At 42.2% G+C, this 14,901-nt stretch overlaps 1 protein-coding gene across 39 annotated transcripts in view; it reads left to right on the top strand.

Moving 5' to 3' along the window:
* Positions 1–6,099: 6,099 nt before the first annotated feature.
* The window catches only part of Fyb1 (FYN binding protein 1), a 149,865-nt gene continuing 141,063 nt past the window's right edge, over positions 6,100–14,901 (top strand). For all 39 annotated transcript variants that reach the window (XR_015667191.1, XR_015667195.1, XR_015667193.1 and 36 more), the window contains exon 1: positions 6,100–6,173. Coding sequence is in view for 4 of the 39 variants with exons in the window: in XM_087630107.1 (XP_087486233.1) it covers positions 6,171–6,173 (3 nt within the window). In the remaining 35 variants the exon portion in view is untranslated. The remainder of the gene's footprint in view (positions 6,174–14,901) is intronic.

Genomic DNA, 14,901 nt, shown 5'->3' on the forward strand with positions numbered 1-14,901 from the left:
CCCATTCTGGAGTTCCCTTTTATATATTTTTTTCTTTTGTTGACTGAGATGTTGATGACATATCTAAGAAGTTATTGGACCTAGAAGCCAGTGTTATCAGAATCCAGGGGTTTTTTTCTAAGTGTTTTATAACTAAATTAGTTCTGACATTTAGGTCTTTACTATATTCCAGTTTTATCAGATACAGTATCAAGCTCCAGTCTATTCTTTTGCAGGTGATATCAAATCCTTCTAGTATCATTCATTGATTTGATAATTTTTCCCAAAACATATGATAGCATAAAGTTAATAACCCAAGAATAGATTAAAGAAAAGAGAGTCAGAATGACATTGAACTGCTTGAAAATCAGGTTCTAATAATTTGGGATTCAAAGATGCATTATAGGTTCTCCTAGTATCATTAGGTAAAAATCACAGACTTCCAAAACAACCCATAAGAATGCATCAGTGCTGTATGTAGAGAAGTGGCTCAGTAACTAAGAACACTGTCTTCATACACAGGGGAACTGGGTTGGATTCCTAGCACCCACATGGCAGCTCACAAATATTTGTAACTCCAGGTATAAGGTTCCAATGCCTTTTCTGCATTCTCTGGGCACTGACCACACCCACACATGGTACATGGACATGCATGCACGCAAAACAATCATACATATAAAATAATAGAAAATTTTAAAACAGAATGCACTGGGGGTATAAAGGTAAGCATAGTTGCCTTCCAAAATGTACCACATAATTAAATATAGAAATATCCCCTTCTGACCTCCAGGAAGAGTGTCAGCAGGCTCTACCTGTGCATGGGTAAGTTAATAGCAGGTTGCTATTATGTATGCAGAGAGGCTTCCTGCCTGGTGGCTCCCACATTGAGTACAAATGGAGAAATGGGGTGAGTCTAAGGTACAGAGAGTGTATGTGGGACAAAATGAGGAGAATGTCTTAAGGGAAAAAGTAAAATCTAGAGATTTTACTATATTGAAACAAAATACTATTTCATTCTTTTACTGTATTGAAAGTAAATGATTCCTGTTTCTGAATCTTAATATAAGACTAAGAAAATAAACATACCCCCTCTTATAGTCTCTTGGTCTGTAAAATCACAAAGCAGTCCTGCAAATGATCCTTCCTGTTGGCAAAGAAACTTGGGGAAAGGAAGGAGGAAGGAGGAAAGGGGGAGAGGGAGGAGAGGAAGAAGAGTTGAGGGAGGGGAAGAAGAGGAGGGAGGACAGAAGAGGACAATGCAAAAATCTACTTTTCTTCATGTGGGATGTATTCTCTCTTCTGCCCACTGAAGCAGGAGTTACCATTTCCCAGTCAGCAAAGACAGAGCCCTCGCCTCCAAAGGTGTGCATATCAGTTCATTTCTTCAACTGGGTAAAGGACACAAAATTATGACAGAGAGATTGCTCCTGGGTTGCATCTCTAAGAATAGACATGGACCCACAAAGTAAGAAACAAAGGAGGCAACAGAACCACAGAGATTCAAGTCCCCAAATATCCCCAAGGGAAGGAGAAGACCTGAGTTAGAAACCCAACAGCAAAACCACAGAACATGGGATTCAAGGGTAAACTGTGGCCTTTGTCTTTTTGCTCGCCGTGTCAGTTGGGATGATGAAAGACTGTTTAGAATCTGGGTTGCTCTTCCACAGGTCTGCTATAGCATGGTTATAGTACAGACTGTAAACGGTCACCGGGTTCACCTTGGAGGGACAGCTGTTCCTTGCTCTTCCAACTGAAGCATATTAAAAACTCTCCTCTGGCCAAAGGGTGAAGTTCATTTGTCATTGAAAGCCAATACAATTCTTTCTTCCAGATCCTTGATGTTCTAATAGATTTTTAGACTTATTTTTTCTATTTTATGCACATAAGTGTTTTGTCTGCATGTAAGTCTGCATACCACATGCCTGCCAGGTGCTTTTGGAGATCAGAAGGGGTGCCAGATCCCCAGGAACTGGACATACTGATGGTTGTGAGTAGCCATGTGGAGGCTGGCCCTAAGTCCTCTGTAAAAGCAACAATTGCCCTTCACTGCTGAGCCATCTCTCCAGCCCCTGAACAGTTTTACTTTTATTGTTTTCAATTATAAATATGTGAGAGCACATGTGGGCATGTTCACAGGCATGTGTCTGTGGAGGTCAAATGCTCCAGACTCCCCTGGAGGCCTAGTTATAGGTGTTGTAAGTCACCCTACATGGGTGCTAGAAACCAATCTCGGGTCCTCTGAAAAAGCAACAGTCACTTTTACCTGCTCAGCATGACTCCAGTTCCCAGATTCTTTTTTTTTTTTTTTTTTTTTTTTGTTCTTTTTTTTCCGGAGCTGGGGACCGAACCCAGGCCACTGAGCTAAATCCCCAACCCCCAGTTCCCAGATTCTTGATGTTCTAAAATACAGTTGCTTTCCTAAAAATTAGAAAGAACGGGGGAAAACAACAACAACAAAACAGACTCAAAAAAGTAAAAAGAGAACAGGCCTAATTAAGGAAGTGCGCACTCTTCCATACCCAACTTCCTTAACCACGGCTCTTCTGGCTTTCAGTCTTCCTGGTTGTTCCATATCTGGCCTTAGAATACCCGTGAACTCCTATGACTCTGCTTCAGGACTCTCAGTTGCCCTTTGCTGGCACAGTCCAAATGCATGTGAATGAAAAAAGACACAAGCTTATAAAATAAGGGTTTTAGTTGACATTGCTGGTGGGGTGGGGGTGGGGTGGGGAGTCGGGTCACTAACCAAGCCTGATTTTGATTCAGCATTGCATCAACACCAAAGAGCAACAGTGCACCCTTCTCAGTGTATGGTTCTGTTTTAGCTGAGCATACTCCCACAATGGGCTTTGTGGGAGGGCATACGCACGCAGTCTTAACATACAAAGCCATGTGCTCTCTTCATCAGATTTAAAAAAAAGAACCTGTGAGCCCAAACAGGTCTCTTTAAGAAACTAATTTATGATCTGGGGCTGGGGGTAGGGCAGAGTGTGAAAATTAATTCTCATGGAAAGAGGTGAGAATCTGGTGAGCAGCCTAAGCCAACCCATGTGACGTCACTGGCAAGCCATAAAAGAAATGCAGTGAAAAAGCATCATCTGGGGGACTGCAGCAAGTAGCCGGGGGTGGGGGGGTGGGGGGGCGTGGAGTGAATGTCCGAAGAGGCTTCCAGGAAGAGGTGACAACCGCCATCCTATGCTCTCTCCTCAGATCTTCCATCCAGGCCTATCAGTGTTGGGCACCATGCTCCTTTGATGATACAATTGGTGAAATGTTAAGAGTGTTTTGAAAACATGATCACTAGTGTTACTTAAATTTTGTCACTGCTTCTCCTTCCTCTACTTGTAGATTGACTTTTCCTTTTTACATTCAATTGGTTTCTTTTCCCAGCCCAATATGCCTATATGCCTCACCATTTCCATGTGGTTACTATGGCAACCACTGGAGCTGCAGCGGGCTCATTTCTCCTTTGCCTGAACAAAAAAAAAAAAAAAAAAGTATTTCCTGCAATGCAAATAGGAAAAGGGAGTACCTATCCCACGGTTTGAAGAATTATCTACACTTTGCATTCCCTGAGTGACTCCTCCCTGCCCGGAAAACGGGTGCTTTGAGAGCTCAAGCTTAAATGCAACTTTGTCTTTTGAAGATGATCCCATGACATGGATGTGCATCTCTAGTGCCTTTGTGCATTTCTTGCTTCATCATTTCACTCAGGGTCTGATGGATTTAACTAACTTCACAGGAAATATGGTTTGCAAGCTATGATGCTTCACTTATCTCCTAAAATTCCAAAAACTAAAAATAGAAACATAGTGGATTTTTAGAGTTGGGAAATGCAACACTTTGCCTTTCCTGTCTTAGCCAAAGTGTCTTAAAACTTCAGTAGCAACCCCCATTTCCGAGCACCCAGGGACTAAACCAGCAACCAAAGAGTACACATGGAAGGACCCAGGGCTCCAGCCCCATATATAGCAGAGGATGGCCTTGTCTGGCATCAGTGGGAGGAGAGGCCCTTGGTCCTGTGAAGGCTTGATGCCCCAATATAGGGGAATGCCAGGGCAGGGAGGCAGGAGGGAGGGGGAAGCACCCTCATGGAGGCAGAGGATGGGGGTGGTGGGATAGCAGGTTTCTGGAGGGAAAACCGGGAAAGGGGATAAGATTTGAAATGTAAATAAAAAACATCCAATTTTTAAAAATGTTTTTTGTTTGACTTAATCAGAGAAAAAAGTCTATAGTGGGCATTTCGGAGGTGGGGGGACCTTCAGTAGCAACGGAAATGGACCTCAGCCTGCATTTAGAGATAAGCACAGGTTCAAATGGAAGTCACATAACTGAAATGACAGTGCTTGTCTCACTGGCTAAATGTTTAACAAGTGATTGCTACATTTCATTCAGTTTGGAGTATAGAGGGAATGGTGAACTAAGAATAAGCCACCCTGTAGCACATGGTGAAAATTCCTCCAAGAGCTTTGAACTCACTGGGAGATTTAAAGAAGTCCTGATACCTAGGTTCCACCCAAGAGAGCTTGGTTTAGAGGCTGAGGTGAAGTTTGCATAGTTACATGTTTTAAAAGCTTCCCACATGAGTCTGGTATGTAGCCTAACTTGGGACTACTGTTTTCAACTCTAACCAGTACCTGCACTGTGACAATGTCCATTCCATCCGATTTTCTGATAGTTCCATCCCAATGTCTTTGTGTCCAAATGTGTCACATCTAAAAGCCTGTGTTCCAGAACTCTGCTTGGCCCTGAGGGTCCTCCTACATTCATGAGCTGTTTATTGAGTATTAGAGACCTTGAAATTTCCAGTTGCTGGTGACCCTCCTAGATTAGGACCACACCTTAAGCTCCACCCCTTTTTATAAAGTCTAAAGATGGTAGAGCAATCATCAGACTCCATTGTACCCCTTGACCTGACTTCCCAGTTGTGCCTTGCTCTCTTGCTTCAACAATGATGCTATCTCTATTTCTAATCACTGGTTCTTAGAAATATTTTCACTTTTAAGAAATAACAGGGAACATATTTTCTCTTTTAGGTTTGATTTTGTATGGACATAGTAGTGACTAAAGTTAGCTCAGGGTCCAGGGCAGAAACTTGGTGACCCTGTGCTAAATAAACGCCCCAGGACCTAACCACAAAGCTAGAGCCCTGTAGCCAAGTGCTCAGAGTGCAGCTGGCTATACTGTGGAACCGAAAATGACCTTTGCCCTTAAACTCACTTTGATTACAAACTTTACACTCAAAATAAATGGGCTAAATACATATTAGCCCATATAAGCATATTAGGATTTATTTAGAGTGGCTGATTGGGGTGGATGAGCTCTGAGATAAAATCCTGTGAATTATAGCTAGTTCAGAATATATTTGCACTGTGAGCCTTGGAAGTGTTCGACACTAGCCAGCAATACTAACAATTAGCAAGCACATTCACTGCGTTTTCTGAATAAAATGAATGGCATTCTGTGATAAGCTTAATGAATATTTCTGCCACTTCAATTCCAGGGCATGGGTTCTAATATATTAAAGTTGTTGATTAAATGCTCAGGATCCTTTTACTCTTTATAATTTTATAGTTATTTTTCACTCAAGTGATATGTCTTTGGGTTTGAAATCTTAGAAACCAAGAGTGCAGAACAAAGCAATAATTACTTGTTGTACCTCCAGTCAAGTCAATCCCTACTAATATTTTAATGTGGGTCCTTCATAGATGGGTGGATGGATGGATAGATGGGTAATAGATTAATAGATATGGATAGATGGATAGAAGGATGATTGATAGATATATGATGATAGATGATTGATAGGTAGATGATAGATAGATGTAGTCAGATAATAAATATTTGCACTCACATATATCAAAAAATAGAGGCTTTTAAATAAAGCCAAAGTTAGTAACACTGAAAGTTCAGTATTCAGATAGTTTTTCAATTTGGTATTAATCTTTCAGCCCTCAAAGCTTCATCTATCCCTTCTCAACTACAACAAAGAGAAACAAGGTCAGTCATACAATGTTCCTGGACTGAGATAAAATGCAAATAGGGCCCTTCCATATCAATGTGTGAAGGCTGGTTAGACCACACTGCTCAGAAAAGGAAGTAGGCTCTTCACAGTTAACTTGCACATTCACTGCCGGACTCACAGCATCTGCGGGGTCACAGAGTGCAAGGCGTATCGGTTCTTTCCAATAAACATGGTAAGTCACGGATTTTTATGGCTCTCTCTTGTCTCCGGGCAAGCACACTTACCTTCTATACTGGGGAAGAGGGGGCCCATGCCCAAGTTCTCACTGCCTTTGGAACTGGCACATGCCCACTGTTGTTCTTGTGTTGAGGAAGCTGCTGTGTCTGCTATGCCCTTTGAGATCGAGGCTTTGGAAGTTCCCTTTTCAGATTCTAGCTGTCAGAAGGGAGGAAAGTATCTGCCTCACAGAAAGGAAAGTTGGATTCTTTGTCTTTGACACTGAACAGGGTTGCATGACAAAGTAGTGGCATAGTCCTTCACGGTCCCTGGGTGAGTACTTTAGTTCTCAAAGATCCCAGTGTTGGGCAGCTTTGCTGCTGAGGGTTTGACAACGTGGGGGTTTTGGAAAAGGAGTTATTTTGTTTATTTTAATTGAGCAAAGAAAACAAAACTCAAGTAAACCCAAACCTTAGGGACAGGCTGTGTTCCCAAAGTTAATTGAAAGTCATTATTTGGAGCACATTAAAATAGTGAGTGGGTTCCCAGGTGTACCACAAAAAACTAGCTTAACCTGTAATGTCACCGAGCTACACTAACATTCTGCCCCACGGTTTGCCCATCCTTTACCTATGAAGAATTAACTTCCCTGAACTGTGTGGGATTTTGCTCCCTGATTCAGGAAGAGAACTGTTTTTGGTTTTTGGTTTTGGGTTTTTTTTTTTTTAATCTCATAACCATCTCTGCATACCACCCACCAACGACTGGGAATGAGCCATCCCTTCTCTTGATACAGAGAGACAGTCACTTCCTTTGGTGGTGGCCACCGAGAAGACAGCCTCTGAGAGACTGCGATGCCCACAATTGCTGTAATGGGGGAAAGCAGAGGGTTCCTCCAGAACTGTTTGAGGCAGGATTAAGAAAGTGTAGAGGTCAGAGAGTATAACCTTGCACTGGAGGGAAGAGCAGGAAGAGAGATGAGTGAGAGTTGCAGAGTCATAGGGGAGGGAGCTCACAGTAGCTGAAGAAATGGAGCCCCACAGCCCTCCCCGCAGCTATGTACGTCCGAGGTGTCACCACTGTGCAGCCTCTTCACACTGAGCCTCTGGGGTCCGGGATTCTTAGAAAACGGTTTGACTTAGGTGCTGATAGTTTCCTCAAAACTAAAGTAGGACACTAAGGTTTACAGTGACTTACAGGGTATGGATTTCTAAAGGGGAACAACGTGACAATTAGGGAAAGGAAAAGAAACTTAACCGACTGTCTCTTTCATCAGAACTGTCATTTTCTTACTGTAGAAGTAACACATCTTAGCTCAAGAGCTTCTTGGAAGTATAGATCTATAAAAATGAGACAATAAAGAAATCCAAAGGGACAGTCTGTAAATTTATATCTATTTTTTCTAGATTTTCATCCGTTTAAATACATATTTTATAAGTATAATTTTCTGTGCTATTATAATAGATAAAGCCATTCCCCATTGCATTTTAATTTAAAATAACTTGCCTAACACCTATGTTATAATGTCATCCTTAGTGATGGAGCATTTTAAACAATTATGTGGTTGGTATCAATAATTTATCTTAATCATTTTCATATGATTAGAGATTTCTGGTATTTTTTTCGTCTTATTTCTATTTCCCTCTCTCTTCCTCTAGACTAGGACAATTGAACATTTCAGTTGGTTTATTTCATTTCCTCCCTTTTCCTTACTGTGATATAAGAAAGACCATCATAGCATCAATGATTTTCCATTGACAAAATTACCATAAAATGACAAGGTGGCAAAAGAACGCAACACATTTAATTAAGACTTCCAATACCAATTCTCTTCTTGATGATACATCTAAAGTTTGCCTCTTGAGGGCAGCATAAGTAACACCCCCTGCAGTGTGGTATATGTGTGCGTCTACGTTTGTACATACACATACCTGTCTGCAGATTATGATTAGTCTTTATCTCTCCCCAGAATTACCTTTCACAGACTATAACAGGAAGACTCTTTCTTCTTGAAAGATACATATACATATGTACATACATACATACATACATACATACATACATACATAATCTGCATTTACCGCTTTTCATAGGTTAACTTTACTTTCCAGTCTTAATGCTTTTCTATAAGTCGCTTAAGCTCCAGGCTTCTTTCTCCATCTAGTGATGCCAGCACTGGAAGCAATTTTCCTACTGGGCTCATGAGCCCAGGAAAGTGTCATTATAAAAGCAGCTACCAAGGCACAGACACATGGCAGACACTGGGGAGGGTTGGATTCCTTCCTTCCAACCCCCAATACATAGATTCTGAAGAAGAGAGAGACACTCTCAAGGAGTGTGGGATGTTGGCAGTTAACACTGGTGAGCCAGAGACACAAGTTATTTAAATTGTATAATAGCTCTTAGGGCATTGGCTGCCTGCATTCGTTTTTGTCCTTGTTGCAGTGCTAAGGAACAACTTAAGGAGAGTAGCCTTATTTTGGATGATCGTTTAAGGAGATGTAGCCCATTATGTTAGAGAAGGTTTGGTGGTAGGAACAGCTCTTGCCCCCCGGCAACAGAGGTGTGAAGCTGCTGCTCAGATCTCCGTAGAGCAGGAAGCAGAGCACTTTGGCTGGAGTTGAGGCTGGTGTATAACCCATAAGACCTACCCACACACACACACCAGTAACCCACTTCCTCCGGCTGGGCCTTACCTCCTGCAGGTTACCCACTGTCTTTCTGAGTCTTAGTTCACTCAGCTATAAAATGCACATTGGCAGTATAATGGGTTAGACGGAAAAGGCCTCCCATTCTCGAACCTTCCAGGCTTGGATTCATGAGGTAGTTCTGGGAAATTGTGGTACCTTCAGGGGTGGGGCCTAGCTGGAGGAAGTAGGTTAGTGGTATGTAACACAGCTATTAAATATTGGAATTGAGATATGAACACAAGTCTGTCTGTTCTCAAAGCTTGGGTTTTTCTAGATTTTGTAATATCCTAAAAGGCAGTTCCACGGGAAATAAAAGCCCAGGACTGTCTCTTGGAGTTGCAGGGGAATTCTTCACAAAGATAATCTTTATCCAAACAAGGAATCCATATCCGTACCTGCTTCTATCCTGAGTGCCATGAAAACATTCTGTTTTCCGAGTACTAACCAGGAAAGTATGTCAGGTGTCCTTGGGATCGGACACTGAAAGGGCGGGTCCCTGGCATTGTGTTCCTTTGCCCCCAGAATTCAGAGGCAGAGTTGAACTGATTAAGTGTCTCTTAGCCTCATCCCTCCCCTCCCCCAAGCTCTTCTACTCACTTACCACATATGGTATCCCAAGTGGTTACTGGGAAATCTGCCTTCTACTGTCCTCTCCCGACAACCTCCAGGCAAGGAAACTGCAGAGATGTGTGAAGGAAGCACAAAAGCACTTTGTGCTATGAAGGCAAATATATGAGATTTCTAGATAGGTGGGCTCTACAAGCTCATGACCACTGAGCAAGGGGTGCTGGGATCCAGGCTCAGTTTCCTTATTCCTTCATAAGGGATCTTGACCTGAACCCTCTGGAGCAGCCCTGTAAGCTACAGATCTAGCCTAAACTGTCTCTGATGTCGTCCCTTATAATATTATGGAACTTAAGACTGAAAGGATTGCACGGAGTAGGCAATTTTACCATTCTAAAGAGAAATAATAGGATGATACCTTTCCACATGAGAAGTACTTTCGGGAATGCCCAATTTATAAAACCCACTGGAGAACAGAGAAGCAGATATTCTGATAATGTGCAATGTTTTTCAAGTGCTCATAAGTGTGCTGAAATATATTTTATACATACGTTTTGAAGAGTGAGTAATGAAGTAAAGGTTATAATTGGGTCCTTGGCATGTTTTACTCTTTACATTTAGCCTCTGTCAACATAGAAACTGTAACTAATGAAATATGTTTGAGGTGTGTTAGCGCTCATCCATCCATCAAAGATTAGCTAAGCCATTTCTCCACATCTGGGCTCTGCTAGCCCAGCAGACAACATGTGAATAGCACAGATAGGGTCTTTTCCCCCAAAAGCCTTCATTCACTGATTGTTTCCCAGACTGGTGTACCTCAAGATCCACAGGAAGGCTAAGAGTGGGGCCTGAGAATTTGCATTATCTCCCTGTTGCAACTGAGGAAGCCACTAGACCATACTTAGAGAGCCATTGCTCTTTGGGAGGGAACAATCACCAAGAAAACATGCAGCACCCTAATCCCTAAGGGAGATAATCAAGGAGCCGATTTAGAAAACAGAGGGAGACCGTCTCTGTAGACAGGATCTGAAGACACTGAGCAGAGGTTTAAGACAGAGCTTGTTCTCCACTCTGCCTGCACCCTGAACCCTTGAGGCAGCTTCTGAAGCTCCATAACCCTCCCCAAAACCAGTGACATGGGAACTGAGGTGGAGCCTAGTGAAAAGAACTTGGCATGGGAGATCGGGCTCAAAAATTCCAGTTGAAGAAACCATAGATGCGAAAAAAAATTATAAAGCAGGATTCAGTAGCTTGGGTCTCAAAGACCATGAGAGAGGGAGAGAGGGAGAGAGGGAAAAAGGGAGAGAGGGAGGGAGAGAGAGAGAGAGAGAGAGAGAGAGAGAGAGAGAGAGAGAGAGAGAGAGAGAGAGAGAGATATGACCGAGAGTGACAAGCTATGGTTAGGGAATAGGCCAAAGTCACGTGATTACTGGACCTTGAAGGCTGCCCACTTTATTTTGACTACTTTAATAAAATGCCTTAACTGCATGGTTATAGACAACATAAATGTGCATGCACCTCATAGTTTGGGAGGTTGTAAAGTCCAAAATCAGGTCTAAGTATGACAGGGTTCTAGTGAGAGCCCCCATCCAGGCTGTCAGACTGCCAAGCTTCCTACTGTGTACTCCTATGGTAGAAGAGGCAAACAAGCTCACTTGGCCTCTTTCATGAGTATGAATGTGGAGCCATCGTGCATAAACACCTCCTTGATGTCCTACCTAATACCATGCTTGAGGACAGTGGTTCTCAATCTTTCTAACACTGTGGCCCTTTAATACAGTTCCTCATGCAGTGATGGTTCCCCAAGCACAAAATGATCTCATTGCTACTTCAAAAATGCAATTTTGCTACTGTTATTAATCATAACATACATAACGGATACCCAGGGTATCTGAGATGCAACTCCCAAAGAGGTCTCCCCACAGGCTGAGAACTGCTGCTTTAGGGGCTAAGCTATCTGCAAGCGAATTTTTAAGGACACAATCCTTCTGGTCATAGAAATTGATTTTACTGTTGTACACAAGAGTCACTGTAGCCTTCCAAGTCAAAGATCTGGTGCTGTGTGCTGATTCATGTTTTGAGTGGGGCTTCTTCTAAACTGATGCGCATCCTTTGGATAGCCTTGATCTTGGCTTAATGCCTAAATATCATCAGTCCCCCCACCCCATTCCTCAAAGTGTCCCCGCACACCCCCAGTCTTAGATATCACCAAATTAAAGAAGAAGTGTACAGGTTCTGAGGTTTAGGAATGGCTCTGAAAACAATCCAGTGAGTAAGGTGAGGGACTATAATGGAGACCCAGTTGGAAGATGATGCTCCAAGAACATCAGAGCTAGAAAAGGTTCCCGTGAGGACTCTACTCCAAGCTCCCTGAATTTCATAGTAATCCAAGGATGTGAAAACATAAAGATTCTTGTGTAACACCAGGCACGTTTTAAGCCAAGGATGAACATTTCCATCTCTGAGTGACATCTTATTTTGCCAGTGTGTGTGGCATGAAGTAAGGGTTGCCTCTGGGAGCACAGGCTGGGAGCACAGGCTGGGAGCACAGGCTGAGACACACTGAATTTGTTCTGAAGTGAATGGGTGTGGTCCTCCAGTTCTTGGTTTGGTAACTGCACTATCACTTCCCCAGTGCTTGGATGGGCATCCTGTTTGACCTTTGTTTCTTCTGTGTCCTCCTATTAAATATAACACCATAAAAGATAGGAGTCCGTGTCTGTAACCCCAGTAATGGAGATGTAGAACCAGGACATGAATTCGAGGCCTCCTAGGGCCCCATAGTGAGACTCTATCTCAAAATTAGATAAATATATTAAATACGTACTTCATTTAATAATATAACAAATATCCCTTTTCTCACCTGCTATATTAGTGCATATTAGCACTTCGACAGCCCCTTAATAAGTGGAATTTTGCTTTTTGCCCCCTTTTGGTTCTGAGTCTTTCCTTCCCTCTATAGAGGAATGCCTGATTTGAAAGTAGCATTTGGCCTTCACGGTCATGTTTTTATACTTTCGTTTCATCTATGGGTACTTACAAAATAGCATATGATATCTATTTAGAATCTTTAATGTAACACTGTTTCGGTTTTCAATGGTTTTTAAGGTTTTCTCTCTTTTCCGTGTATTGTTACCGTGTTAACACGTGGTCATCACGTTGAGGCAGCGGGCCCGCCCACTGAACAGATGTAGAGTTCAATTACAATCACTTCGTCGATTACCGGGCGCTTCGTTTCTTGCCACAATTTTCAACTTCCAAATTTTCAAAACTGGTGTAAGGGTGTACACTCTCTTACTCTGCTCTTACGCACTCTCTTTTTCGGCTGGTTCGCTGAGTTTTCTTATCTACTTCAGGTTCTAGTCTTGGGTAAGCTGTGCGAAGTTTATCCTCTCAATAACTGACTTCCTGCTCACTTTCATTTCGCTATCTCTTTTCATACAGATATTTTAAAATATTTTAAATGATGCTTATTTACTTATGTGTGCTTGGACGGGAGGGGTATGCACAGACCAGAGCAGGCATGTGCAGTTCAAAGGGCAAACTTATGGAAATGGCTCTCTCCTTTCACCTTGTGGACCGCATAAGTGTAACTCAGGTAGTCAGGCTTGTCAACAAGCACATTTGCTAAGCCGTCATGCTGGTCAGGCATTTAAATTTTTTTTCTCGGAGCTGGGGACTGAACCCAGGGCCTTGCGCTTCCTAGGCAAGCGCTCTACCACTGAGCTAAATCCCCAACCCCGCATTTAAATTTTTAATGCTGTCGAATTTTACAGACATTTGCTATCATTTCTGGTTTTGATGTGATTTTAAAGAAGTTATTCCTTACCACTAAATATTAAAGCCATTTCTTAGTTTTTCCTTGAATGTGTTTTCTTAAAGATTTAATATGGACACTTAAATCTTTAAGCATCAGGATTTTGTTTACATTTGTGACCTGAGGTGGGCATCTGATATGTTTTCATATGGATAACTAAGTGATTTTACATTTTATATATGTGTGTGTATTATATATTATACATATATATGCATATAGAACATATATAAGAATATCTCTATGTATGTATGTGTATCAATGTATAAATATTACATGTGTATTATACACATATGTGGTATGTATACATACATAAATATACACATACATATACACATGCACATACACATACATATACATCATATACACATACACATACAATACACATACATATATGCTAGCCTCATCCTTACAAAACTCCACTTGCCTCTGTCTCATGAGTGTGAGGTTTGTATGTGATAACACACCTGCTCCTTTATTGATTTCACTCCTGTCCTCTTTCTCTTGTATCATGCAAAAGCCCATTCCCCACACAGGTGAAACTCCTGACTCGATGTAGTCATAAAACCAAATGTTTATCAGTCTTCTATATCATATGCTCCTGTTCTAGGCTCCTGTATCTTGTATCTTCTTACACACACACACACACACACACACACACACACACACACGAAATTTTTGAATACTGTCTAACAATTTGTCACTGTTCTATTGCTATGAAGAGACACCATCGCTACAGAAACTGTTATAAAAGGAAGCATTTAATTGGGGCTTGCTTACAGTCATAGAGGGTTAGTCTATTATCATCATGGTGGGGAGCATGGCATCAGGCAGGCAGACGTGCAAGGCTGTGGAGCTGAAAGCCTGATCCACAGGCAGCAGGAGGAAAGAGACACTGATCCTGGGTGGACTTTGGAAACTTCAAAGCCCACTTCCAATGACCCACATCCTCCAACAAGACTATACCTCCTCCAACAAGACCACACCTCCTCCAACAAGACCATACCTCCTTCAACAAGACCACACCTCCAAGACCACACCTCCTCCAACAAGACCACACCTCCTCCAAGGCCATACCTCTTCCAACAAGACCACACCTCCTCCAACAAGACCACACCTCCTCCAAGGCCATACCTCCTCCAACAAGACCACACATCCTCCAACAAGACCACACCTCCTCCAGCAAGACCACACCTCCTCCAACAAGACCATACTTCCTCCAACAAGACCACACATCCTCCAACAAGACCACACCTCCTCCAAGGCCATACCTCCTCCAACAAGACCACACCTCCTCCAACAAGACCATATCTCCTCCAACAAGACCATATCTCCTCCAACAAGGCCACACCTCCTCCAACAAGGCAACATCTCCTAATCCTTCCAAACAGCTCGTTTACTGGAGATCAAGAGAGCAAATATATGAGCTTATGGGGGCCACTCCTTTTCAAACTATCACAATTTCTAAAATTAGTCAGTATTTCCATTATTACCCTTCTAAACACAGTAAGGGTCTTAACACAATAGGATTATTACCCTCTTTACCACAATCTTCCAACCCAATTGCAAGTTATTAAAATTCCTAGTTAGAGAAGATTAACATCACTTTCACTTATAGACAACCCTAATAGAGTAAGTGACATGGTATGTTTCTGTCAGACACAGCAAAAATAGAG

This window comes from Rattus norvegicus, chromosome 2 (assembly GCF_021556685.1).
Source record: "Rattus norvegicus strain SHRSP/BbbUtx chromosome 2, alternate assembly SHRSP_T2T, whole genome shotgun sequence".
Classification (NCBI taxonomy): Eukaryota; Metazoa; Chordata; class Mammalia; order Rodentia; family Muridae; genus Rattus; species Rattus norvegicus.